Raw genomic sequence first — 27,500 nt, 5'->3', positions numbered from 1 at the left:
ATCACATAGATCAGATGGACAAGTCATTTTGATTAATTTAGCATTATGGAGTCATAACTGAAATTGGATCCTATCGATTAAATATTAAATATGAATTCGGACAAAGCAAGATAGTTCTTCCTAGTGCTGGCTTGGATCAGATTAAATCAACTATGAAATTATATGATACTCTACTTATGTAGCACCACAGTAATATAAACTAATAAAAGAGAAAGCTAGGTTTTAAATTCAGTTGTGTGCTTTGAAGACCATTCACTCAGAAAGACAATAAGAGCCAAATCTGGCACAGACATGTTCATTGAAGAAGACCCTTTAGGGCTTAAACAGATCTGTACAATAACAACAAGCCCAATGCTTTCCTCTGTGGGTGAGATGACATAGAGACAGAGAGACAGAGAGACAGAGAGACAGAGAGACAGAGAGAGAGACAGACAGACAGACAGACAGACAGACAGACAGACAGACAGACAGACAGACAGACAGACAGACAGACAGACAGACAGACAGACAGAGAGTGTGTGAGAGAGTGCATGAGAGCGAGACAGTGAGTGAGTGAGTGAGTGAGTGAGTGAGTGAGTGAGTGAGTGAGTGAGTGAGTGAGTGAGTGAGTGAGTGTGAGTGAGTGTGAGAGAGTGTGAGAGAGTGTGAGAGAGAGAGAGAGAGAGAGAGAGAGAGAGAGAGAGAGAGAGAGAGAGAGAGAGAGAGAGAGAGAGAGAGAGAGAGAGAGAGAGAGAGAGAGAGAGAGAGAGAGAGAGAGAGAATGCCATAGATTGAGAGCTCAGTCTGTCTGCCAACTCTTATTGAGAAATGACACGTCAGTTCACTGTGTTATCTGTGCGAATCACCAGCGCTTCAAACCCTTCCGGCCTAATTACCGTTATTAGTGGGAATGTCAATCAAACTAGGAATGAAATCACGATCTGAGACCTCCCGCTGTCACCCTGCTGCGGATCCTATTGTGATGGTGATTAGCAACAGACGGTCCAGGCACTCATCTCTGATCTGTCTCTGGCATAGAGAAGAGATGGAGAGGTACAGAGGAGGACAGGAAAGATGGAGGAGAGGAGTGGGATAGACAGGAGTAAAAGAGTGTAGGAGGGACAGAGGGGTAGAGGAGTGAGAGAGAGAAAAAGGGAGGGAGGAGTGTGATAGACAGGGGTAACAGAGTGTAGGAGGGACAGAGGGGTAGAGGAGTGAGAGAGAGAGAAAGGGAGGGAGGAGTGTGATAGACAGGGGTTACAGAGTGTAGGAGGGACAGAGGGGTAGAGGAGTGAGAGAGAGAGAGAAAGAGAGGGAGGAGTGTGATAGACAGGGGTAACAGAGTGTAGGAGGGACAGAGGGGTAGAGGAGTGAGAGAGAGAGAAAGGGAGGGAGGAGTGTGATAGACAGGGGTTACAGAGTGTAGGAGGGACAGAGGGGTAGAGGAGTGAGAGAGAGAGAGAAAGAGAGGGAGGAGTGTGATAGACAGGGGTAACAGAGTGTAGGAGGGACAGAGGGGTAGAGGAGTGAGAGAGAGAGAAAGGGAGGGAGGAGTGTGATAGACAGGGGTAACAGAGTGTAGGAGGGACAGAGGGGTAGAGGAGTGAGAGAGAGAGAAAGGGAGGGAGGAGTGTGATAGACAGGGGTAACAGAGTGTAGGAGGGACAGAGGGGTAGAGGAGTGAGAGAGAGAGAAAGGGAGGGAGGAGTGTGATAGACAGGAAGGAGTAACAGAGTGTAGGAGGGACAGAGGGGTAGAGGAGTGAGAGAGAGAGAAAGGGAGGGAGGAGTGTGATAGACAGGGGTTACAGAGTGTAGGAGGGACAGAGGGGTAGAGGAGTGAGAGAGAGAGAAAGAGAGGGAGGAGTGTGATAGACAGGGGTAACAGAGTGTAGGAGGGACAGAGGGGTAGAGGAGTGAGAGAGAGAGAAAGGGAGGGAGGAGTGTGATAGACAGGAGTAACAGAGTGTAGGAGGGACAGAGGGGTAGAGGAGTGAGAGAGAGAGAAAGGGAGGGAGGAGTGTGATAGACAGGGGTTACAGAGTGTAGGAGGGACAGAGGGGTAGAGGGGTGAAAGAGAGAAAGAGAGGGGGGAGTGTGATAGACAGGGTAACAGAGTGTAGGGGGGACAGAGGGGTAGAGGAGTGAAAGAGAGAGAGAAAGAGAGGGAGAAGGGAGATATGAGAAGGGTAGTGAGGTGAGAGAGGTAGAGAGGTAGAGATATGAGAAGGGTAGAGAGGTAGAGAGGTTGAGAGAGGTGAGAGAGATAGAGGTGAGAAGGGTAGAGAGGTTGAGAGAGGTAGAGAGGTGAGAGAGATAGAGGTGAGAAGAGGTAGAGAGGTTGAGAGAGAGGTAGATAGAGGTGAGAGAGGTGAGAAGGGTAGAGAGGGTAGAGGTGAGAGAGGTAGAGAGGTGAGAAGGGTAGAGAGGTAGAAGTGAGAGAGGTAGAGAGGTGAGCGAGGTAGAGAGGTGAGAGAGGTAGAGATATGAGAAGGATAGAGAGGTAGAGATATGAGAAGGGTAGAGAGGTAGAGAGGTTGAGAGAGGTAGAGATATGAGAAGGATAGAGAGGTGAGAGAGGTAGAGATATGAGAAGGGTAGAGAGGTGAGAGAGGTAGAGATATGAGAAGGATAGAGAGGTGAGAGAGGTAGAGATATGAGAAGGATAGAGAGGTGAGAGAGGTAGAGAGGTAGAGATATGAGAAGGATAGAGAGGTGAGAGAGGTAGAGATATGAGAAGGATAGAGAGGTGAGAGAGGTAGAGATATGAGAAGGGTAGAGAGGTGAGAGAGGTAGAGATATGAGAAGGATAGAGAGGTGAGAGAGGTAGAGATATGAGAAGGATAGAGAGGTGAGAGAGGTAGAGATATGAGAAGGATAGAGAGGTGAGAGAGGTAGAGAGGTGAGAGAGGTAGAGATATGAGAAGGGTAGAGAGGTGAGAGAGGTAGAGATATGAGAAGGATAGAGAGGTGAGAGAGGTAGAGAGGTAGAGATATGAGAAGGATAGAGAGGTGAGAGAGGTAGAGAGGTAGAGATATGAGAAGGATAGAGAGGTGAGAGAGGTAGAGATATGAGAAGGATAGAGAGGTGAGAGAGATAGAGAGGTGAGAGAGGTAGAGATATGAGAAGGATAGAGAGGTGAGAGAGGTAGAGATATGAGAAGGATAGAGAGGTGAGAGAGGTAGAGATATGAGAAGGATAGAGAGGTGAGAGAGGTAGAGAGGTAGAGATATGAGAAGGATAGAGAGGTGAGAGAGATAGAGATATGAGAAGGGTAGAGAGGTGAGAGAGGTAGAGATATGAGAAGGATAGAGAGGTGAGAGAGGTTGAGAGGTGAGAGAGATAGAGGTGAGAAGGGTAGAGAGGTTGAGAGAGGTAGAGAGGTGAGAGAGGTGAGAAGGGTAGAGAGGTAGAGGTGAGAGAGGTAGAGAGGTGAGAAGGGTAGAGAGGTAGAAGTGAGAGAGGTAGAGAGGTGAGCGAGGTAGAGAGGTGAGAAGGGTAGAGAGGTGAGAGAGGTAGAGAGGTGATAGAGGTGAGAGAAAGGAAGAGAGGTAGAGTGGTGAGATAGGTAGAGAGGTGAGAGAGATAGAGAGGTAGAGAGGTGAGATAAGTAGAGAGGTAGAGAGGTGAGAGAGGTAGAGAGGTAGAGAAGTGAGAGAGGTGAGAGAGGTGAGAGAGGTAGAGAGGTAGAGAGGTGAGATAGGTAAAGAGGTAGAGAGGTAGAGAGGTGAGATAGGTAGAGAGGTGAGATAGGTAGAGAGGTAGAGGTAGAGAGGTAGAGAGAACACGCTGTGACTTGAGGAGGATATTAACTGTGTTTTCTCTGTAACTTTATCCCACCACAATCTGTCTTTGTTAAAGTCAAGTTCACACAGGCTTTATTGGCCATGGTGAAGAGAGAAGGGGGCGATGGAGCTGTGGTCGTCCTGGGAGAGGAGCGGAGGTAAGCTACACCTCCAACAAACAAAGACAGTGGGTTTCCTGCGGGCAGTCACCTGACGAGCCTGGCCCTGTAGTGGACATACGATCTGTTCCCTGATGTTACACTACCTTCACCCTCAGCTAACGCACCGGGAAGCTCCCTTTCTCACAGAGAGAGACCTTAACTCAGACTTAGGAAATATGGATACAAACACACACATACACACACACACAGTGACAAAAACATATGTATACAGTACAGTACTCTCCTCCTGTTCCATCTCTCCTCCTGTTCCACCTCTCCTCCTGTTCCACCTCACCTCCTGCTCCACCTCACCGCCTGCTCCATCTCTCCTCCTGCTCCATCTCTCCTCCTGCTTCACCTCTCCTCCTGTTCCATCTCTCCTCCTGCTCCACCTCACCTCCTGCTCCACCTCTCCTCCTGCTCCACCTCTTCCCCTGCTCCACCTCACCCCCTGCTCCACCTCACCCCCTGCTCCACCTCACCTCCTGCTCCACCTCACTTCCTGCTCCACCTCTCCTCCTGCTCCATCTCTTCTCCTGCCCCATCTCTCCTCCTGCCCCATCTCTCCTCCTGCCCCATCTCTCCTCCTGCTCCATCTCTCCTCCTGCTCCATCTCTTCTCCTGCCCCATCTCTCCTCCTGCTCCATCTCACCTCATGCCCCATCTCTCCTCCTGCCCCATCTCTCCTCCTGCCCCATCTCTCCTCCTGCTCCATCTCTCCTCCTGCTCCTCCTCTCCTCCTGCTCCATCTCTCCTCCTGCTCCACCTCTCCTCCATCTCTCCTCCTGCCCCATCTCTCCTCCTGCTCCATCTCTCCTCCTGCTCCATCTCTCCTCCTGCTCCATCTCTCCTCCTGCTCCATCTCTCCTCCTGCTCCACCTCTCCTCCACCTCTCCTCCTGCCCCATCTCTCCTCCTGCCCCATCTCTCCTCCTGCCCCATCTCTCCTCCTGCTCCATCTCTCCTCCTGCTCCATCTCTCCTCCTGCTCCATCTCTCCTCCTGCTCCACCTCTCCTCCTGCCCCATCTCTCCTCTTGCTCCACCTCTCCTCCTGCTCCACCTCTCCTCCTGCTCCATCTCTCCTCCTGCTCCATCTCTCCTCCTGCTCCATCTCTCCTCCTGCTCCATCTCTCCTCCTGCCCCATCTCTCCTCCTGCCCCATCTCTCCTCCTGCCCCATCTCTCCTCCTGCTCCACCTCTCCTCCTGCTCCATCTCTCCTCCTGCTCCACCTCTCCTCCTGCTCCATCTCTCCTCCTGCTCCTCCTCTCCTCCTGCTCCATCTCTCCTCCTGCTCCACCTCTCCTCCATCTCTCCTCCTGCCCCATCTCTCCTCCTGCCCCATCTCTCCTCCTGCTCCATCTCTCCTCCTGCCCCATCTCTCCTCCTGCTCCATCTCTCCTCCTGCTCCACCTCTCCTCCATCTCTCCTCCTGCCCCATCTCTTCTCCTGCTCCATCTCTCCTCCTGCTCCACCTCTCCTCCACCTCTCCTCCTGCCCCATCTCTCCTCCTGCCCCATCTCTCCTCCTGCCCCATCTCTCCTCCTGCTCCATCTCTCCTCCTGCTCCATCTCTCCTCCTGCTCCATCTCTCCTCCTGCTCCACCTCTCCTCCTGCCCCATCTCTCCTCTTGCTCCACCTCTCCTCCTGCTCCACCTCTCCTCCTGCTCCATCTCTCCTCCTGCTCCATCTCTCCTCCTGCTCCATCTCTCCTCCTGCTCCATCTCTCCTCCTGCCCCATCTCTCCTCCTGCCCCATCTCTCCTCCTGCCCCATCTCCTCTCCTGCTCCACCTCTCCTCCTGCTCCACCTCTCCTCCTGCCCCATCTCTCCTCCTGCTCCATCTCTCCTCCTGCTCCATCTCTCCTCCTGCTCCACCTCTCCTCCTGCCCCATCTCTCCTCCTGCTCCATCTCTCCTCCTGCTCCACCTCTCTCCTGCCCCACCTCTCCTCTTGCTCCACCTCTCCTCCTGCTCCACCTCTCCTCCTGCCCCATCTCTCCTCCTGCCCCATCTCTCCTCCTGCTCCACCTCTCCTCCTGCCCCATCTCTCCTCTTGCTCCACCTCTCCTCCTGCTCCACCTCTCCTCCTGCCCCATCTCTCCTCCTGCTCCATCTCTCCTCCTGCTCCATCTCTCCTCCTGCTCCATCTCTCCTCCTGCCCCATCTCTCCTCCTGCTCCATCTCTCCTCCTGCTCCATCTCTCCTCCTGCTCCACCTCTCCTCCTGCCCCATCTCTCCTCCTGCTCCATCTCTCCTCCTGCTCCATCTCTCCTCCTGCTCCATCTCTCCTCCTGCCCCATCTCTCCTCCTGCTCCATCTCTCCTCCTGCTCCATCTCTCCTCCTGCTCCATCTCTCCTCCTGCTCCATCTCTCCTCCTGCCCCATCTCTCCTCCTGCCCCATCTCTCCTCCTGCCCCATCTCTCCTCCTGCTCCACCTCTCCTCCTGCTCCACCTCTCCTCCTGCCCCATCTCTCCTCCTGCTCCATCTCTCCTCCTGCTCCATCTCTCCTCCTGCTCCATCTCTCCTCCTGCTCCATCTCTCCTCCTGCTCCATCTCTCCTCCTGCTCCATCTCTCCTCCTGCTCCATCTCCTCCTGCCCCATCTCTCCTCCTGCTCCATCTCTCCTCCTGCTCCATCTCTCCTCCTGCTCCATCTCTCCTCCTGCCCCATCTCTCCTCCTGCCCCATCTCTCCTCCTGCTCCATCTCTCCTCCTGCTCCACCTCTCCTCCTGCTCCACCTCTCCTCCTGCCCCATCTCCTGCTCCTCCTCCTGCTCCATCTCTCCTCCTGCTCCATCTCTCCTCCTGCTCCATCTCTCCTCCTGCTCCATCTCTCCTCCTGCCCCATCTCTCCTCCTGCTCCATCTCTCCTCCTGCCCCATCTCTCCTCCTGCTCCATCTCTCCTCCTGCTCCATCTCTCCTCCTGCCCCATCTCTCCTCCTGCCCCACCTCTCCTCCTGCTCCACCTCTCCTCCTGCCCCATCTCTCCTCCTGCTCCATCTCTCCTCCTGCTCCATCTCTCCTCCTGCCCCATCTCTCCTCCTGCTCCATCTCTCCTCCTGCTCCATCTCTCCTCCTGCTCCACCTCTCCTCCTGCTCCACCTCTCCTCCTGCCCCATCTCTCCTCCTGCTCCATCTCTCCTCCTGCTCCATCTCTCCTCCTGCTCCATCTCTCCTCCTGCCCCATCTCTCCTCCTGCTCCATCTCTCCTCCTGCTCCATCTCTCCTCCTGCTCCATCTCTCCTCCTGCCCCATCTCTCCTCCTGCCCCATCTCTCCTCCTGCCCCATCTCTCCTCCTGCTCCACCTCTCCTCCTGCTCCACCTCTCCTCCTGCCCCATCTCTCCTCCTGCTCCATCTCTCCTCCTGCTCCATCTCTCCTCCTGCTCCATCTCTCCTCCTGCTCCATCTCTCCTCCTGCTCCATCTCTCCTCCTGCTCCATCTCTCCTCCTGCCCCATCTCTCCTCCTGCTCCATCTCTCCTCCTGCTCCATCTCTCCTCCTGCTCCATCTCTCCTCCTGCCCCATCTCTCCTCCTGCCCCATCTCTCCTCCTGCTCCATCTCTCCTCCTGCTCCACCTCTCCTCCTGCTCCACCTCCTCCTGCCCCATCTCTCCTCCTGCTCCATCTCTCCTCCTGCTCCATCTCTCCTCCTGCTCCATCTCTCCTCCTGCTCCATCTCTCCTCCTGCTCCATCTCTCCTCCTGCCCCATCTCTCCTCCTGCCCCATCTCTCCTCCTGCTCCATCTCTCCTCCTGCCCCATCTCTCCTCCTGCTCCATCTCTCCTCCTGCTCCATCTCTCCTCCTGCTCCATCTCTCCTCCTGCCCCATCTCTCCTCCTGCCCCACCTCTCCTCCTGCTCCACCTCTCCTCCTGCCCCATCTCTCCTCCTGCTCCATCTCTCCTGCTCCATCTCTCCTCCTGCTCCATCTCTCCTCCTGCCCCATCTCTCCTCCTGCTCCATCTCTCCTCCTGCTCCATCTCTCCTCCTGCCCCATCTCTCCTCCTGCTCCACCTCTCCTCCTGCTCCATCTCTCCTCCTGCCCCATCTCTCCTCCTGCTCCATCTCTCCTCCTGCTCCATCTCTCCTCCTGCTCCATCTCTCCTCCTGCTCCATCTCTCCTCCTGCTCCATCTCTCCTCCTGCTCCATCTCTCCTCCTGCTCCATCTCTCCTCCTGCTCCATCTCTCCTCCTGCCCCATCTCTCCTCCTGCTCCATCTCTCCTCCTGCTCCATCTCTCCTCCTGCTCCACCTCTCCTCCTGCTCCATCTCTCCTCCTGCTCCATCTCTCCTCCTGCTCCATCTCTCCTCCTGCTCCATCTCTCCTCCTGCCCCATCTCTCCTCCTGCTCCACCTCTCCTCCTGCTCCACCTCTCCTCCTGCTCCATCTCTCCTCCTGCTCCATCTCTCCTCCTGCTCCATCTCTCCTCCTGCTCCATCTCTCCTCCTGCTCCATCTCTCCTCCTGCTCCATCTCTCCTCCTGCCCCATCTCTCCTCCTGCTCCATCTCTCCTCCTGCTCCATCTCTCCTCCTGCTCCATCTCTCCTCCTGCTCCATCTCTCCTCCTGCTCCATCTCTCCTCCTGCTCCATCTCTCCTCCTGCTCCATCTCTCCTCCTGCTCCATCTCTCCTCCTGCTCCATCTCTCCTCCTGCTCCATCTCTCCTCCTGCCCCATCTCTCCTCCTGCCCCACCTCTCCTCCTGTATCCCACCTCTCCTCCTGCCCCATCTCTCCTCCTGCTCCATCTCTCCTCCTGCTCCATCTCTCCTCCTGCTCCATCTCTCCTCCTGCCCCATCTCTCCTCCTGCTCCATCTCTCCTCCTGCTCCATCTCTCCTCCTGCCCCATCTCTCCTCCTGCTCCACCTCTCCTCCTGCTCCATCTCTCCTCCTGCCCCATCTCTCCTCCTGCTCCATCTCTCCTCCTGCTCCATCTCTCCTCCTGCTCCATCTCTCCTTGCTCCATCTCTCCTCCTGCTCCATCTCTCCTCCTGCTCCATCTCTCCTCCTGCTCCATCTCTCCTCCTGCTCCATCTCTCCTCCTGCCCCATCTCTCCTCCTGCTCCATCTCTCCTCCTGCTCCATCTCTCCTCCTGCTCCACCTCTCTCCTGCTCCATCTCTCCTCCTGCTCCATCTCTCCTCCTGCTCCATCTCTCCTCCTGCCCCATCTCTCCTCCTGCTCCATCTCTCCTCCTGCTCCACCTCTCCTCCTGCTCCACCTCTCCTCCTGCTCCATCTCTCCTCCTGCTCCATCTCTCCTCCTGCTCCATCTCTCCTCCTGCTCCATCTCTCATCCTGCTCCATCTCTCCTCCTGCCCCATCTCTCCTCCTGCTCCATCTCTCCTCCTGCTCCACCTCTCCTCCTGCTCCATCTCTCCTCCTGCTCCATCTCTCCCTCCTGCTCCATCTCTCCTCCTGCTCCATCTCTCCTCCTGCTCCATCTCTCCTCCTGCTCCATCTCTCCTCCTGCTCCATCTCTCCTCCTGCTCCATCTCTCCTCCTGCTCCATCTCTCCTCCTGCCCCATCTCTCCTCCTGCCCCACCTCCTCCTGCTCCACCTCTCCTCCTGCCCCATCTCTCCTCCTGCTCCATCTCTCCTCCTGCTCCATCTCTCCTCCTGCTCCATCTCTCCTCCTGCCCCATCTCTCCTCCTGCTCCATCTCTCCTCCTGCTCCATCTCTCCTCCTGCCCCATCTCTCCTCCTGCTCCACCTCTCCTCCTGCTCCATCTCTCCTCCTGCCCCATCTCTCCTCCTGCTCCATCTCTCCTCCTGCTCCATCTCTCCTCCTGCTCCATCTCTCCTCCTGCTCCATCTCTCCTCCTGCTCCATCTCTCCTCCTGCTCCACCTCTCCTCCTGCCCCATCTCTCCTCCTGCTCCATCTCTCCTCCTGCTCCATCTCTCCTCCTGCTCCATCTCTCCTCCTGCTCCATCTCTCCTCCTGCTCCATCTCTCCTCCTGCTCCATCTCTCCTCCTGCTCCATCTCTCCTCCTGCTCCTCCTCCCCATGAATAATTTGTATTGCACGGTTTGTCAAACAGTGAGGTTAACAATGTCCAGCTAACCATTAACTACATTATAAAGCAGAAGAAATGTCTCACACAGAGGAATGTATATGTTCTCCTTTAACAGAATGAGACAACATTGAACTGGAGATTGGAGATGAAAGAAGAAAAAATAATAGTAATAAATCCCAGCATCACACACACTCACACACACACACAGTGCTCTTTAGCTTGGTGAACTCTCTGTCACATTCCATGGGATGACGATAAGATTGAAAAGAACCCTGTTACACAACAACCATTTGTTGACCACTCCTTAAGCTTAACAGGGCTGCCACTGACTGACTGACGAGGGGCAAACAACTCACTCAGCAAGGGGTGTGTTCAAACACACAACATCCACTCACACTCTCTCCTAAACCTTAGTCTACCATGTAAAGACCACTCCTAAACCCAGCACTAATGCGAGTCCTGAAACAACCATGTTGGTCAGGGGTACAACACACACACGGTCCACTAACTGTCTATGCAGCCTTCCTCTAGTTCCGTCCTCAGCCTGTAGCATGCTGCATGGTGTGAAAGGACACAGGGTGGGAGAGGAGAGGGTTAGGGTTCGACTGCTGTTGAGGCAACTGTTGACGTCTGAGAAGCAACAGCTTGAGAAGCTCCCACAGGACCCAAGAACCAGCTCAGAACAGGCAGACAGACCCAAGACCCAGCTCAGAACAGGCAGACAGACCCAAGACCCAGCTCAGAACAGGCAGACAGACCCAAGACCCAGCTCAGAACAGGCAGACAAACCCAAGACCCAGCTCAGAACAGGCAGACAGACCCAAGAACCAGCTCAGAACAGGCAGATAGACCCAAGACCCAGCTCAGAACAGGCAGACAAACCCAAGACCCAGCTCAGAACAGGCAGACAGACCCAAGACCCAGCTCAGAACAGGCAGACAGACCCAAGACCAAGCTCAGAACAGGCAGACAAACCCAAGACCCAGCTCAGAACAGGCAGACAGACCCAAGAACCAGCTCAGAACAGGCAGATAGACCCAAGAACCAGCTCAGAACAGGCAGACAGACCCAAGACCCAGCTCAGAACAGGCAGACAGACCCAAGACCCAGCTCAGAACAGGCAGACAGACCCAAGAACCAGCTCAGAACAGGCAGATAGACCCAAGACCCAGTTCAGAACAGGCAGACAGACCCAAGACCCAGTTCAGAACAGGCAGACAGACCCAAGACCCAGCTCAGAACAGGCAGACAGACCCAAGACCCAGCTCAGAACAGGCAGACAGACCCAAGACCCAGCTCAGAACAGGCAGACAGACCCAAGACCAAGCTCAGAACAGGCAGACAAACCCAAGACCCAGCTCAGAACAGGCAGACAGACCCAAGAACCAGCTCAGAACAGGCAGATAGACCCAAGACCCAGCTCAGAACAGGCAGACAGACCCAAGACCCAGCTCAGAACAGGCAGACAGACCCAAGACCCAGCTCAGAACAGGCAGACAGACCCAAGACCCAGCTCAGAACAGGCAGACAGACCCAAGACCAAGCTCAGAACAGGCAGACAAACCCAAGACCCAGCTCAGAACAGGCAGACAGACCCAAGAACCAGCTCAGAACAGGCAGATAGACCCAAGAACCAGCTCAGAACAGGCAGACAGACCCAAGACCCAGCTCAGAACAGGCAGACAGACCCAAGACCCAGCTCAGAACAGGCAGACAGACCCAAGAACCAGCTCAGAACAGGCAGACAGACCCAAGACCCAGCTCAGAACAGGCAGACAGACCCAAGACCCAGCTCAGAACAGGCAGACAGACCCAAGACCCAGCTCAGAACAGGCAGACAGACCCAAGACCCAGCTCAGAACAGGCAGACAGACCCAAGACCCAGCTCAGAACAGGCAGACAGACCCAAGAACCAGCTCAGAACAGGCAGACAGACCCAAGACCCAGCTCAGAACAGGCAGACAGACCCAAGACCCAGCTCAGAACAGGCAGACAGACCCAAGACCCAGCTCAGAACAGGCAGACAGACCCAAGACCCAGCTCAGAACAGGCAGACAGACCCAAGACCCAGCTCAGAACAGGCAGACAGACCCAAGACCCAGCTCAGAACAGGCAGACAGACCCAAGAACCAGCTCAGAACAGGCAGACAGACCCAAGACCCAGCTCAGAACAGGCAGACAGACCCAAGACCCAGCTCAGAACAGGCAGACAGACCCAAGACCCAGCTCAGAACAGGCAGACAGACCCAAGACCCAGCTCAGAACAGGCAGACAGACCCAAGACCCAGCTCAGAACAGGCAGACAGACCCAAGAACCAGCTCAGAACAGGCAGATAGACCCAAGACCCAGCTCAGAACAGGCAGACAGACCCAAGACCCAGCTCAGAACAGGCAGACAGACCCAAGATCCAGCTCAGAACAGGCAGACAGACAGGGGAGACGGGGGGCATCCAGAGGGGTTAGGGTTTCTTGTCTGCCAGTAAACTGATCCAGCCTGCATATCACGGGGTTTTCCACAGACTTCCTAATTGGTATTCCTAATTCTGACTTCGCATGTGCGTGTGTGTATATATTGTGTGTGTGTGTGTGTGTGTGTGTGTGTGTGTGTGTGTGTGTGTGTGTGTGTGTGTGTGTGTGTGTGTGTGTGTGTGTGTGTGTGTGTGTGTGTGTGTGTGTGTGTGTGTGTGTGTGTGTGTGTGTGTGTGTGTGTGTGTGTGTGTGTGTGTGTGTCTGGACAACCCAGGAACAACTGCTAACCAAGAAACACAAGTGGGGGTTGCCATGTTGTAGCGTGCAATAGATGGAATATGTAGGCCGTGATCCTTCCTCTCTCTCCCACTCTGCCTGACACATATTTATATGTAGCTCTAATAGCCAAACCCTCCTCTCTGTGTGTGCTGAATGCCTAAAAAGCCCCATGGATCCTGAATGAAGGCTCTTTGGCGCAGCATGTTTCTACTGCATTCCCACTAAATGCATCGGCAGCACTTAACCTTGTCTCCCCGAATAGCTTGTGAATTTTAAATGTTTCTTGCAATACAGCCCCCCAACCCCCATCCTTTCTCCTTTCAAGGCTGCACTTGAAATGACCTACGACCCCCCCGGCCACCTCTCTTCACTATCATCATCATCTTTATCATCTTCCTCACTTGAGACGCCAATACAATCTGAAACTGCAGTAACACAATAGTCAGCTGTAATCACCCCTCGTCCCATCCCTTGAGCTCATCCTCTCTCTCTCATCCTCTCTCCCTCTCTGTTTCCTTCCTCCCCTTAAACCCCCATGAAGCCCCTTATTACAAGACAGCCTTGAAGCAGCAACCATGGAGAAATCAAAGACACTAGCAGTCAGCTTCCTCTCTCCCCAATCTCTCTCCATATCTCTCACTATCCCTCTCTCCCCTATCTCTCACTATCTCCCTCTCTCCCCAATCTCTCTCCATATCTCTCACTATCTCCCTCTCTCCCCAATCTCTCTCCATATCTCTCACTATCCCTCTCTCTCCCCAATCTCTCTCCATATCTCTCACTATCTCCCTCTCTCCCCAATCTCTCTCCATATCTCTCACTATCTCCCTCTCTCCCCTATCTTTCACTATCTCCCTCTCTCCCCAATCTCTCTCCATATCTCTCACTATCTCCCTCTCTTCCCTATCTCTCACTATCTCCCCCTCTCCACAATCTCTCTCACTATCTCCCTCTCTCCCCAATCTCTCTCCATATCTCTCACTATCTCCCTCTCTCTCCATATCTCTCACTATCTCCCTCTCTTCCCAATCTCTCTCCATATCTCTCACTATCTCCCTCTCTTCCCAATCTCTCTCCATATCTCTCACTATCTCCCTCTCTCCATTTCTCTCACTATCTCCCCAATCTCTCTCCATATCTCTCACTATCTCCCTCTCTCCCCAATATCTCTCCATTTCTCTCACTATCTCCCTCTCCCCAATCTCTCTCCATATCTCTCACTATCTCCCTCTCTCCCCAATCACTCAGCACCCTATCCAACGCACACATCACAGCACACCTTCCTCCCAGTATCCTCTCTGGGCTGTGCACAAATGCAGTAGCTCCAAACAGAGTCAACACAACACAGTAAATCACCACAAACATCAATACACACCAACGACTCCCTCCAGTGAGCCACCATTACCCAAAACAAAAGGGTGAGCTAGAGTGAGGGAGGGGAGTGAGGGAGGAGAAGGGAGGATGGAGACAGAGGGAGAGAGACAGAGACAGACAGGAGATACCAACTGACTCAGTTGGTAGAGCATGGCGCTTGTAACGCCAGGGTAGTGGGTTCGACAGTGACCACCCATATTAATGTATGCACACATGACTGTAAGTCGCTTTGGATAAAAGCGTCTGCTAAATGGCATATATTATTATTATTATATATTAGAACAGTGACCAAGTTAATCCTAACTATTAAAGCGTGTGTGTGTGTGTGTGTGTGTGTGTGTGTGTGTGTGTGTGTGTGTGTGTGTGTGTGTGTGTGTGTGTGTGTGTGTGTGTGTGTGTGTGTGTGTGTGTCTGCACCTCAGCATTCTAATCATGGCTTTAGCTGCTCTTTTTGAAGATCTTTGATGATATTAGGATGAAAAGCTCTGAGGAGTGTTTCTGTGAACCACATCCTCCACTAGCTGACTTCAAACTAGGATTAACCACGTGAAACCTGTCATTTCATACCCAGATGACCACCGTTGCCTGCCTGCCTGCCTGCCTGCCTGTCTGCCTGCCAGCCAGCCAATTAATTCACCAACTGGACTGTTTGAATTTCTCCCACCATGAAAACAAACCACAGAGAGATAAGAAAGAGCACTAGTTTGGATTTGAAAAGGTTAGGACGACTTAAACCCCGTCCACAGTAACGCTCATCCACTATCATGAGGATTTATGCAGAAAGCTTCATTGTTCCAATGTGGTCTACATGAACCCAGCAGAGAGTAACCACTACAGTGGTATATATCACATGAAAGGAAAGCTGCCAAACCACTGAAATGCGGTGGATGTATGAATGGACCACAGCTCAACCAGTGTAGTACAGTGTCTTGGTGGTGAATGGGGCCCAATAATGTAAAGTGTTGTGTGTTTTTGGATTAGCACCATTGTGTTGTGAAGAGGCAGCCCCTCTCTGCCAGAGAAACAATGTTTGAATGCACAGACACTCAGGACGAGCTCCAACCTGTCCATAGGAATACCACTCATTACTATATGAGAGTTCAGCTCCGTCTCCATCTATCTCCCCTCTAACCCAAACCCAGTGGAGAAGCATGAATCACCCAAACTAATAGCAGTCCCAGTGCTCCTGCACCTACAAATCAAATCAAATCAAATGTATTTATATAGCCCTTCGTACATCAGTTGATATCTCAAAGTGCTGTACAGAAACCCAGCCTAAAACCCCAAACAGCAAGCAATGCTGGTGTAGAAGCACAGTGGCTAGGAAAAACTCCCAAGAAAGGCCAAAACCAAGGAAGAAACCTAGAGAGGAACCAGGCTATGTGGGGTGGCCAGTCTTCTTCTGGCTGTGCCGGGTGGAGATTATAACAGAACATGGCCAAGATGTTCAAATGTTCATAAATGGCCAGCATGGTCCAATAATAATAAGGCAGAACAGTTGAAACTGGAGCAGCAGCACGGCCAGGTGGACTGGGGACAGTCTACAAAGGTAGGACCTTAATTTGAGCCAGTTTGCTACAGCATGAAAACAATCCTGCAGCAACAGGAAATGGGAATTCTTATGTGGATTATAATTAATGGACATTTTTGTATGGTTTGATACATTTTTTGTTAGGGCAAATTAAGTGTGACATTTCAGAGTAGAAATTACACACTTTAGAAGCCTTTTCAGAACTCAAACACACTACGAGTTCACATTTCCTGAAAATTCTCAGCAACAAAAGAAGATCCTACATCTGTACACCCCCAGGTTAAATGACACCAGCTCCCTTATCAACCTGTCACTCAGGGTTATCATTGTTTAGAGCTGTTGCACAATAAGAGGAATCTACAGGGCTCGTGTGTGTGTGTGTGTGTGTGTGTGTGTGTGTGTGTGTGTGTGTGTGTGTGTGTGTGTGTGTGTGTGTGTGTGTGTGTGTGTGTGTGTGTGTGTGTGTGTGTGTGTGTGTGTGTGTGTGTGTGTGTGTGTGTGTGTGCAAACTTAGAACACCATCAGCACCCCTAACCCCCTGTCAAAATTAAAAATAAAAATCACGAAGAAGCTCCCTGGCTTTTATCTCCACTGGCTAAATGGCAGGCTTTTAATTTATCTGCTCTAATACCATAATAATTACACATGGCAGCGGGGAGGGGGTGTTTGATGTCGACGGGGAAATGACTGGGGGAATTAAGGAGTTGATAGACAAAGGGTGGAAGCTCAGAGTTTCCTACAGCACCTTGAACTCAGCTGACGGCCTGTCTCAGCAATTCTCTCTGCCACCCTTCTCAGTGACCCCCCTTACCCTTCCTCACCTGACCCCACCCTGCTCAGTGACCCCCCCATCCTTCCTCACCTGACCCCACTCTCCTTAGTGACCCCCCTCACCCTTCCTCACCCAACCACACCCCTTCTCACCACAAGAGAGCAAGACTGAGACAGTACAGCCAGCGAACACTTTTAGGTAGTGAGAAAAGCAAAAGCACCTTTTTCTACCAACAAAACCCAGCCATGTTTATCTAAACCCACAGAACAAATGACAATAGAAAACTGCTGCTACACACGTTTTCCCCTGACGACAAGCTTCTGGAACTTCCAACACATCAAACGCCTCATTGCAAAGAACAGGTGTGATAGTCATTTACTAGTTAAAAACGAACTTTCCTAATCAGAAATAATCCTCAATCTGACTAATCTTTCTGATCCCTGGCCGGCATGACTTGGTTCTAGAAGTTTGGCTGTTGATGATTCTAACTCTGGGTGACATTGTATGGTATGCCGAGGGAGACATTTCCAACCTGTACAGTTCAAACGATCACATATCAATTGCGCCGCCATCGGTACAGGCATGCAAAGCACCCTGGGACGGTCTGGATGTCATGCGCCGCATATTTGTGTCACACACACTCCCACAGGGGTGTGTTATGTGTCCTGTGGTCCTTTTTGGTGCACCGTGGAATAGTTTTGTGGTGAGTGTGTGTAGCATGTTATAATTGTGTGGTGAGTCAGGATATGTGTGTGTGTGTGACAGTATCCCACAGAGAAACCTGCTATTATTAGACAAACGAGCCAGGGGGAGGGAGGGAGGGAGGGAGAGAGAGGGACGGGTTGGAGGTAAGAAGAGGGGAAGGTAGAAGAGGTAGGAGAGGGAGCGGTCTTGTACCCTTTTACAGTGAGAGAGAGGCGTACTGCACTAAAGTTTATGGGAGTGCTGGTCTATTCAGCCACTGCAGGGGTGTCCAGGACCTGGACTGGCTGCCGTGAAGGTGGGGACAACAGTGTTTCATAATGTCCTATGTACAGACTAAAGGGCCAGGGGTGGCGACTAGAAGAGCTAAGAACAGGAGCTCTTAGCTACAATCAAGGCACCACCCACTGCTGTGTCCAGCCTCCTACGTGAGGTACCAGGCCTAGCTGGCTTTGGCTTTTAGTACAGACACCTGTTTAGTCTCAGACACACAGTCTACACAGTGGCATCATGAAAGACTGGGCTCATATACACACAGCCACAGCAACACAGCCCAGAGAACAACTGCCTCAAAGACCAGGTGAAGAGTGGATGGAGGGAGGAGGGAGGGGGAGCAGGGGTGGAGAGGACGGGGTAGTGGAGATCTGAGAACGGTGTGGTAGAGGTTTAAAGGAAGAAGGGAGGGTCGCTGGAGAGAGGAAGGGATGGAGCTGGAGAGAGGAAGGGATGGAGCACAAGAGAGGAGGGATGGAGCTGGAGAGAGGGAGGGATGGAGCACGAGAGAGGGAGGGATGGAGCACGAGAGAGGGAGGGATGGAGCACGAGAGAGGGAGGGATGGAGCACGAGAGAGGGAGGGATGGAGCACGAGAGAGGGAGGGATGGAGCTGGAGAGAGGGAGGGATGGAGCACGAGAGAGGGAGGGATGGAGCACAAGAGAGGGAGGGATGGAGCACGAGAGAGGGAGGGATGGAGCACGAGAGAGGGAGGGATGGAGCACGAGAGAGGGAGGGATGGAGCACGAGAGAGGGAGGGATGGAGCACGAGAGAGGGAGGGATGGAGCACGAGAGAGGGAGGGATGGAGCACGAGAGAGGGAGGGATGGAGCACAAGAGAGGGAGGGATGGAGCTGGAGAGAGGGAGGGATGGAGCACGAGAGAGGGAGGGATGGAGCACGAGAGAGGGAGGGATGGAGCACGAGAGAGGGAGGGATGGAGCACGAGAGAGGGAGGGATGGAGCTGGAGAGAGGAAGGGATGGAGCACGAGAGAGGGAGGGATGGAGCTGGAGAGAGGGAGGGATGGAGCACGAGAGAGGGAGGGATGGAGCACGAGAGAGGGAGGGATGGAGCATGAGAGAGGGAGGGATGGAGCACGAGAGAGGGAGGGATGGAGCACGAGAGAGGGAGGGATGGAGCACGAGAGAGGGAGGGATGGAGCTGGAGAGAGGGAGGGATGGAGCACGAGAGAGGGAGGGATGGAGCACGAGAGAGGGAGGGATGGAGCACGAGAGAGGGAGGGATGGAGCACGAGAGTGGGAGGGATGGAGCTGGAGAGAGGAAGGGATGGAGCACAAGAGAGGGAGGGATGGAGCTGGAGAGAGGGAGGGATGGAGCACGAGAGAGGAGGGATGGAGCACGAGAGAGGAGGGATGGAGCACGAGAGAGGGAGGGATGGAGCTAGAGAGAGGGAGGGATGGAGCAATGAGAGAGGGAGGGATGAAGCACGAGAGAGGGTCGGATGGAGCACGAGAGAGGGAGGGATGGAGCTGGAGAGGGGGGATGGAGCACGAGAGAGGAAGGTATGGAGCTGAGAGAGGAAGGGATGGAGCACGAGAGTGGGAGGGATGGAGCATGAGAGTGGGAGGGATGGAGCACGAGAGTGGGAGGGATGGAGCACGAGAGAGGGAGGGATGGAGCACGGAGAGGAAGGGATGGAGCTGGAGAGAGGAAGGGATGGAGCATGAGAGTGGGAGGGATGGAGCATGAGAGAGGAAGGAATGGAGCTGGAGAGAGGAAGGGATGGAGCATGAGAGTGGGAGGGATGGAGCATGAGAGTGGAGGGATGGAGCTGGAGAGAGGAAGGGATGGAGCATGAGAGAGGGAGGGATAGAGCACGAGAGAGGGAGGGATGGAGCTGGAGGAGAGAGGAAGGGATGGAGCTGGAGAGAGGGAGGGATGGAGCACGAGAGTGGGAGGGATGGAGCTGGAGAGAGGAAGGGATGGAGCATAAGAGAGGGAGGGATGGAGCAGGAGAGAGGGAGGGATGGAGCTGGAGAGAGGGAGGGATGGAGCACGAGAGTGGGAGGGATGGAGCTGGAGAGAGGAAGGGATGGAGCATGAGAGAGGGAGGGATGGAGCACGAGAGAGGGAGGAATGGAGCTCGAGAGAGGGAGGGATGGAGCTGGAGAGAGGAAGGGATGGAGCACGAAAGAGTGAGGGATGGAGCACGAGAGAGCAAGGGATGGAGCACGAGAGAGGAAGGTATGGAGCACGAGAGAGGAAGGGATGGAGCACGAGAGAGTGAGGGATGGAGCACGAGAGAGTGAGGGATGGAGCACGAGAGAGGAAGGGATGGAGCACGAGAGAGGAAGGGATGGAGCACGAGAGAGTGAGGGATGGAGCACGAGAGAGGAAGGGATGGAGCACGAGAGAGGGAGGGATGGTGCAGAGCGAGGGAGGAATGGAGCACGAGAGAGGAAGGTATGGAGCACGAGAGAGGGAGGGATGGAGCACGAGAGAGGGAGGGATGGAGCATGAGAGAGGGAGGGATGGTGCAGAGCGAGGGAGGAATGGAGCACGAGAGAGGAAGGTATGGAGCACGAGAGAGGGAGGGATGGAGCACGAGAGAGGGAGGGATGGTGCAGAGCGAGGGAGGAATGGAGCACGAGAGAGGAAGGTATGGAGCACGAGAGAGGGAGGGATGGAGCACGAGAGAGGGAGGGATGGAGCATGAGAGAGGGAGGGATGGAGCACGAGAGAGGGAGGGATGGAGCACGAGAGAGGGAGGGATGGAGCACGAGAGAGGAAGGGATGGAGCACGAGAGAGGGAGGGATGGAGCACGAGAGAGGAAGGGATGGAGCACGAGAGAGGGAGGGATGGAGCACGAGAGAGGGAGGAATGGAGCACGAGAGAGGGAGGGATGGAGCACGAGAGAGGAAGGGATGGAGCACGAGAGAGGGAGGGATGGAGCACGAGAGAGGAAGGTATGGAGCACGAGAGAGGGAGGGATGGAGCTGGAGAGAGGACGGGATGGAGCACGAGAGAGGGAGGGATGGAGCACGAGAGAGGGAGGGATGGAGCACGAGAGAGGAGGGATGGAGCACCAGAGAGGGAGGGATGGAGCATGAGAGAGGGAGGGATGGAGTATGAGAGAGGGAGGGATGGAGCACGAGAGAGGGAGGGATGGAGCAAGAGAGAGGGAGGGATGGAGCACGAGAGAGGGAGGGATGGAGCATGAGAGAGGGAGGGATGGAGCACGAGAGAGGAAGGGATGGAGCACGAGAGAGGGAGGGATGGAGCACGAGAGAGGAAGGTATGGAGCACGAGAGAGGGAGGGATGGAGCTGGAGAGAGGAAGGGATGGAGCACGAGAGAGGGAGGGATGGAGCATGAGAGAGGGAGGGATGGAGCACGAGAGAGCGAGGATGGAGCACGAGAGAGGGAGGGATGGAGCATGAGAGAGGGAGGGATGGAGCACGAGAGAGGGAGGGATGGAGCATGAGAGAGGGAGGGATGGAGCATGAGAGAGGGAGGGATGGTGCAGAGCGAGGGAGGAATGGAGCACGAGAGAGGGAGGGATGGAGCATGAGAGAGGAAGGTATGGAGCACGAGAGAGGAAGGGATGGAGCACGAGAGAGGGAGGGATGGAGCACGAGAGAGGGAGGGATGGAGCACGAGAGAGGAAGGGATGGAGCATGAGAGAGGGAGGGATGGAGCACGAGAGAGGAAGGTATGGAGCACGAGAGAGGGAGGGATGGAGCTGGAGAGAGGAAGGGATGGAGCACGAGAGAGGGAGGGATGGAGCATGAGAGAGGGAGGGATGGAGCACGAGAGAGCGAGGATGGAGCACCAGAGAGGGAGGGATGGAGCATGAGAGAGGGAGGGATGGAGCACGAGAGAGGGAGGGATGGAGCACGAGAGAGGGAGGGATGGAGCTGGAGAGAGGGAGGGATGGAGCACGAGAGAGGGAGGGATGGAGCACGAGAGAGGGAGGGATGGAGCTGGAGAGAGGAAGGGATGGAGCACGAGAGTGGGAGGGATGGAGCATGAGAGTGGGAGGGATGGAGCACGAGAGTGGGAGGGATGGAGCACGAGAGAGGGAGGGATGGAGCACGAGAGAGGAAGGGATGGAGCTGGAGAGAGGAAGGGATGGAGCATGAGAGTGGGAGGGATGGAGCATGAGAGAGGAAGGAATGGAGCTGGAGAGAGGAAGGGATGGAGCATGAGAGTGGGAGGGATGGAGCATGAGAGTGGGAGGGATGGAGTTGGAGAGAGGAAGGGATGGAGCATGAGAGTGGGAGGGATGGAGCATGAGAGTGGGAGGGATGGAGCTGGAGAGAGGGAGGGATGGAGCATGAGAGAGGGAGGGATGGAGCATGAGAGAGGAAGGGATGGAGCATGAGAGAGGAAGGGATGGAGCTGGAGAGAGGAAGGGATGGAGCATGAGAGAGGGAGGGATGGAGCTGGAGAGAGGAAGGGATGGAGCATGAGAGAGGGAGGGATGGAGCATGAGAGAGGGAGGGATGGAGCATGAGAGAGGAAGGGATGGAGCATGAGAGAGGAAGGGATGGAGCATGAGAGAGGAAGGGATGGAGCTGGAGAGAGGAAGGGATGGAGCATGAGAGAGGGAGGGATGGAGCTGGAGAGAGGAAGGGATGGAGCACGAGGGGGATGGAGCACGAGAGAGGAAGGGATGGAGCATGAGAGAGGGAGGGATGGAGCATGAAAGAGGGTGGGATGGTGCATGAGAGAGGAAGGGATGGAGCTGGAGAGTGGGAGGGATGGAGTATGAGAGAGGGAGGGATGGAGCTGGAGAGAGGGAGGGATGGAGCTGGAGAGAGGGTGGGATGGAGCTGGAGAGAGGAAGGGATGGAGCATGAGAGGGGAGGGATGGAGTAGGAGAGAGGGAGGGATGGAGCATGAGAGAGGGAGGGATGGAGCATGAGAGAGGGAGGGATGGAGCATGAGAGAGGAAGGGATGGAGCATGAGAGAGGAAGGGATGGAGCTGGAGAGAGGAAGGGATGGAGCATGAGAGAGGGAGGGATGGAGCTGGAGAGAGGAAGGGATGGAGCATGAGAGAGGGAGGGATGGAGCATGAGAGAGGGAGGGATGGAGCATGAGAGAGGGAGGGATGGAGCATGAGAGAGGGAGGGATGGAGCATGAGAGAGGGAGGGATGGAGCTGGAGAGAGGGAGGGATGGAGCATGAGAGAGGGAGGGATGGAGCATGAGAGAGGGAGGGATGGAGCTGGAGAGAGGAAGGGATGGAGCATGAGAGAGGGAGGGATGGAGCACGAGAGAGGGAGGAATGGAGCTCGAGAGAGGGAGGGATGGAGCTGGAGAGAGGAAGGGATGGAGCACGAAAGAGTGGGGATGGAGCAGAGAGAGCAAGGGATGGAGCACGAGAGAGGAAGGTATGGAGCATGAGAGAGGAAGGGATGGAGCACGAGAGAGTGAGGGATGGAGCACGAGAGAGTGAGGGATGGAGCACGAGAGAGGAAGGGATGGAGCACGAGAGAGGAAGGGATGGAGCACGAGAGAGGAGGGATGGAGCACGAGAGAGGAAGGGATGGAGCACGAGAGAGTGAAGGATGGTGCAGAGCGAGGAGGAATGGAGCACGAGAGAGGAAGGTATGGAGCACGAGAGAGGGAGGGATGGAGCACGAGAGAGGGAGGGATGGAGCATGAGAGAGGGAGGGATGGTGCAGATGGGGAGGAATGGAGCACGAGAGAGGAAGGTATGGAGCACGAGAGAGGGAGGGATGGAGCACGAGAGAGTGAAGGATGGTGCAGAGCGAGGAGGAATGGAGCACGAGAGAGGAAGGTATGGAGCATGAGAGAGGGAGGGATGGAGCTGGAGAGAGGGAGGGATGGAGCTGAGAGAGGGAGGGATGGAGCTGGAGAGAGGGAGGGATGGAGCATGAGAGAGGGAGGTATGGAGCACGAGAGAGGGAGGGATGGAGCACGAGAGAGGAAGGTATGGAGCACGAGAGAGGGAGGGATGGAGCACGAGAGAGGAAGGTATGGAGCACGAGAGAGGGAGGGATGGAGCACGAGAGAGGAAGGTATGGAGCACGAGAGAGGGAGAGATGGAGCACGAGAGAGGAAGGTATGGAGCACGAGAGAGGGAGGGATGGAGCACGAGAGAGGAAGGTATGGAGCACGAGAGAGGGAGGGATGGAGCTGGAGAGAGGAAGGGATGGAGCACGAGAGAGGGAGGGATGGAGCATGAGAGAGGGAGGGATGGAGCACGAGAGAGCGAGGGATGGAGCACCAGAGAGGGAGGGATGGTGCACGAGAGAGGGAGGGATGGAGCACGAGAGAGGGAGGGATGGAGCATGAGAGAGGGAGGGATGGTGCAGAGCGAGGGAGGAATGGAGCACGAGAGAGGAAGGGATGGAGTATGAGAGAGGGAGGGATGGAGCACGAGAGAGGAAGGGATGGAGTATGAGAGAGGGAGGGATGCAGGGAAAATGAGGGATGGGTGCAGATAGAGGGAGGGTTGTTGCTGAACACCAGCCAAGTAAACTCAAAGAGGCAGAGATTCAGATTGGGGAGATAAAGAGGGGAATTTTGATGTAGAAAAAAAAGAGACAGAAAGTTGCAGATAGAGAGAGAGATAACAAATAAAAGATGATGAGTGAGAGGCAGTGGTGAGGGAGAGCAATAGATAAGTAGAGAGAGAGAGAGAGAGAGGCTTGGCCAAATGGACCCCACCCTACAAGGCCAAACAGCCTACAGCACCCGTTAATTATATAACTCAACATGTCTGTAGCCTTGTAACCTTTTTATTCTTTATCCATAAGAGACAAGAAAACGGTGGAGTGGGAAAGCTAAATGATAGAGTTTGAAAGCATGAGACCTTGCTCAAATTTGGGGCAGATAATGCAAACTAGAAATACATCATAAGGTTTATGCAACCTACCGGTAAGGTTGTGAGTAGGCCTACCCTAAATCCATTTCATTCATAAAGGCCCATATATCATTCCATTTAAAAAAACACTCTGTATAGTTCCAGGCGCACCACACCCCATCAGACGCATTTTGAACAGCTCGCTCATTGATCATAGATCACAGACATAGCGGCCATCCCGGCCGCGTCTCAGCTACAGGCTACTGCAGTCATTTGTGCGCTCAGAAGTGCACTCCACTGCCGAGCAGAGGGTTCCCACACGACTACAAAGGGCAAGTGCAGTCTTTTCTCTAATAATTTAAAAATAGCTTAGTGACAATATGCCGAGAGTACATTAAAGTTGTATAACCCACGAATGCATTTCAAACACTTTTAATGTGATACGCAGTCCATAGCCTACTATGATATAACGCACTGCAATAGTTCAAGATAAAACAACCGTACAGGCAGTGAAGACATATATAGCCTCCAGCCAAGAGGAACGAGCAGCATTGGGCTAAAACAACATTTACTTTCTAATATAAACTAGACGGGGACGCGTGAAATCGAAGTGTCTTACCTTGCAATGAAAAGCAAATCAGCAAGGTGCACAGGAGAGAAGCGCGTCCAAATGTAACCATCCCGTCCATGGCTCGATCTGTAACTTTTACAGATGTATTTAGCTGTTTTTCTTTAGGTTTTTTCTGTCGTTATGTGTTTGTGGCAGCAGCAAGTCTTCAGTCGTCCAGAGTTGTTTCTCTCTCTCTCTCTCTCGTCGTCTCTCTCAATAAAGCGAGCGCTATCCCCCCTCTCTCTCACAGCGAGAAATCTGATGCTGGTGGCAGTCTTGGTTGATGTATTTCCACAAAAGGTGACCCACGCCCCCTCCCTCGCGCTCTCTCTCTCCCGCTACAACTCAGTTGCCCTGAAAAGACTTGATTGACTATTCAACTCTGCCTGCATCGTTGTAGGCGGTTTTTGAAAAGTTAAAATAGATTTTCAAAAACAACATTAACACCGAAGTGAAAAGTAAAAACTCTTGCCAACTCCAACCACTATTTTTAGTTCCTTAGCCTTCAACATGTATTATTAGGTTATTACAGATAATACATTAACAATTTAGCCAAATTATATATTTTTATTTTATTTTCATTCCTAACCAACAATAAGAACAATAATACACAGCCTACTACCTTGTTAGTTAATATCAGCTGTGGATAAAATCAGATTCAGAATCATATAGTTGAAAATATCCAGTTTGTTCATATTATGAATTTCTTATAGCCTACACACTACTGTGGGGAGAATCATCACTGACCCCGCTAACAGACAATAACAACCCAGCAGACTAGTCAACTATACTTATATCATTCATTCCTAGACATGTAATCCAATCTCCTTCAGGCATGCTTTTTCCCTATAGGCAATTCATGGATATGGGAGGGATAAGTGGCTTAAAACATTCCAACTTGAATTCATTGAGTGTGTATTCTGTGACCTGGAGTTGGTTTTGGTTCAATCTGCTATAAACTGGGAGGTTAGGAAGTACATACAAAGTCTGTGAACTACGAGACAGAGTGATCTGTGTAGGATGTAGGCTACTGTGGAGACTTAAATAACCAGGAGTGTCTACTGGCAATACTTGTTCCACGCAGAGCAGTTGTCTTTTAACACACATTGCAGGGCTAGTTGGGCCAAAACAGCTGTCTGATATTTGTTTTCCCCTGTGGAAGTGGAGATGGGATACGCTTCACTCACACACATCACCCACACAACAACAGGGAGGGGTCTGCAATCTGATGTGCACAGTAGGCTACACACACACACACACACACACACACACACACACACACACACACACACACACACACACACACACACACACACACACACACACACACACACACACACACACACACACACACACACACACACACACACACACACACACACACACACACACACACTTGTGTAGTTACGCCACTGATCCACTGAGAGACACTGACAGCAGTTTATACTTACAGCGTGATGGGTCATCAACAGTTGAAGTAGGAAGTTTACATACACTTAGGTTGGAGTCATTAAAACTTGTTTTTCAACCAGTCCACAAATTTCTTGTTAACAAACTATAGTTTTGGCAAGTTGGTAAGGACATCTACATTGTGCATGACACAAGTAATGTTTCCAACAATTGTTTACAGACAGATTATTTCACTTATAATTCACTGTATCACAATTCCAGTGAGTCAGAAGTTTACATATACTAAGTTGCCTGTGCCTTTAAACAGCTTGGAAAATTCCAGAAAATTATGTTATGATAGGCTAATTGACATCATTTGAGTCAATTGGAGGTGTACCTGTGGATGTATTTCCTTGACATCATGGGAAAATCAAAAGAAATCAGCCAAGACCTCAGAAACAAAATTGGAGACCTCCACAAGTCTGGTTCCTCCTTACCACGTTCTTCTGTACAAACAATAGTACGTAAGTATAAACACCATGGGACCACGCAGCCGTCATACCGCTCAGGAAGGAGACACATTCTGTCTCCTAGGTATGAACGTACTTTGGTGCAAAAAGTGCAAATCAATCTCAGAACTTCAGCAAAGGACCTTGTGAAGATGTTGGAGGAAACAGGTATATTTCTACAGTAAAATTAATTCTATATCAACATAACCTGAAAGGCCACTCAGCAAGGAAGAAGCCACTGCTCCAAAACCGTCATAAAAAAGCCAGACTACGGTTTGCAACTGCACATGTGGACAAAGATTGTACTTTTTGGAGAAATGTCCTCTGGTCTGATGAAACAAAAATATAACTATTTGGCCATAATGACCATCATTATGTTTGTTGGAAAATGGGGGAGGCTTACTAGCCGAAGAACACCATCCCAACCGTGAAGCACGGGGGTGGCAGCATCATGTTGTGGGGGTGCTTTGCTGCAGGAGGGACTGGAGCACTTCACAAAATAGATGGCATCATGAGGCAGGAAAATGATGTGGATATATTGAAGCAACATCTCAAGACATCAGTCAGGAAGTTAAAGTTTGGTCGCAAATGGATCTTCCAAGTGTACAATGACCCCAAGCATACTTCCAAAGTTGTCGCAAAATGGCTTAAGGACAACAAAGTCAAGGTATTGGAGTGGCCATCACAAGGCCCTGACCTCAATCTTATAGAACATTTGTGGACAGAACTGAAAAAGCGTGTGCGAGCAAGGAGGCCTACAAAACTGACTCAGTTACACTGCCTCTGTCAGGAGGAATGGGCAAAACTTCACCCAAGTTAATGTGGGGAGCTTGTGGAAGGCTACCCGAAAC

The 27,500-nt window shown here is 53.1% G+C and overlaps 1 protein-coding gene and 1 long non-coding RNA gene across 7 annotated transcripts in view; one reads left to right on the top strand and one right to left on the bottom strand.

The window, feature by feature from the left end:
- Positions 1-27,500, bottom strand: part of LOC118390672 (basal cell adhesion molecule-like) — a 123,175-nt gene that overhangs the window by 79,695 nt on the left and 15,980 nt on the right. Inside the window, exon 1 of one of the 2 annotated variants that reach the window (XM_052494723.1) lies at positions 24,761-25,047. The exons of the other annotated variant lie outside the window; for it this stretch is intronic. Within the exon in view, the coding sequence (XP_052350683.1) occupies positions 24,761-24,830 (70 nt within the window). The 5' untranslated portion in view covers positions 24,831-25,047. Of the gene's footprint in view, positions 1-24,760; positions 25,048-27,500 lie in introns of those variants that run through there. 2 annotated transcript variants of the gene reach the window in all.
- On the top strand, positions 190-4,242 carry LOC127915220 (uncharacterized). Of its 5 annotated transcripts, none has more exons than XR_008090607.1 (6): positions 190-2,235; positions 2,482-2,524; positions 2,559-2,770; positions 2,958-3,066; positions 3,118-3,194; positions 3,237-4,242. It is a non-coding gene; the product is annotated as an uncharacterized LOC127915220 (long non-coding RNA). The 5 variants fall into 5 exon arrangements; XR_008090605.1 differs by adding an exon at positions 2,890-2,923 and having other exon boundaries at positions 2,482-2,668; XR_008090608.1 differs by adding an exon at positions 2,890-2,957 and having other exon boundaries at positions 2,482-2,668; positions 3,008-3,066.

This window comes from Oncorhynchus keta, chromosome 34 (assembly GCF_023373465.1).
Source record: "Oncorhynchus keta strain PuntledgeMale-10-30-2019 chromosome 34, Oket_V2, whole genome shotgun sequence".
Classification (NCBI taxonomy): domain Eukaryota; kingdom Metazoa; phylum Chordata; class Actinopteri; order Salmoniformes; family Salmonidae; genus Oncorhynchus; species Oncorhynchus keta.
Note: the sequence above shows the minus strand (reverse complement) of the source record. Positions and strands in the feature narration are given on the sequence as shown.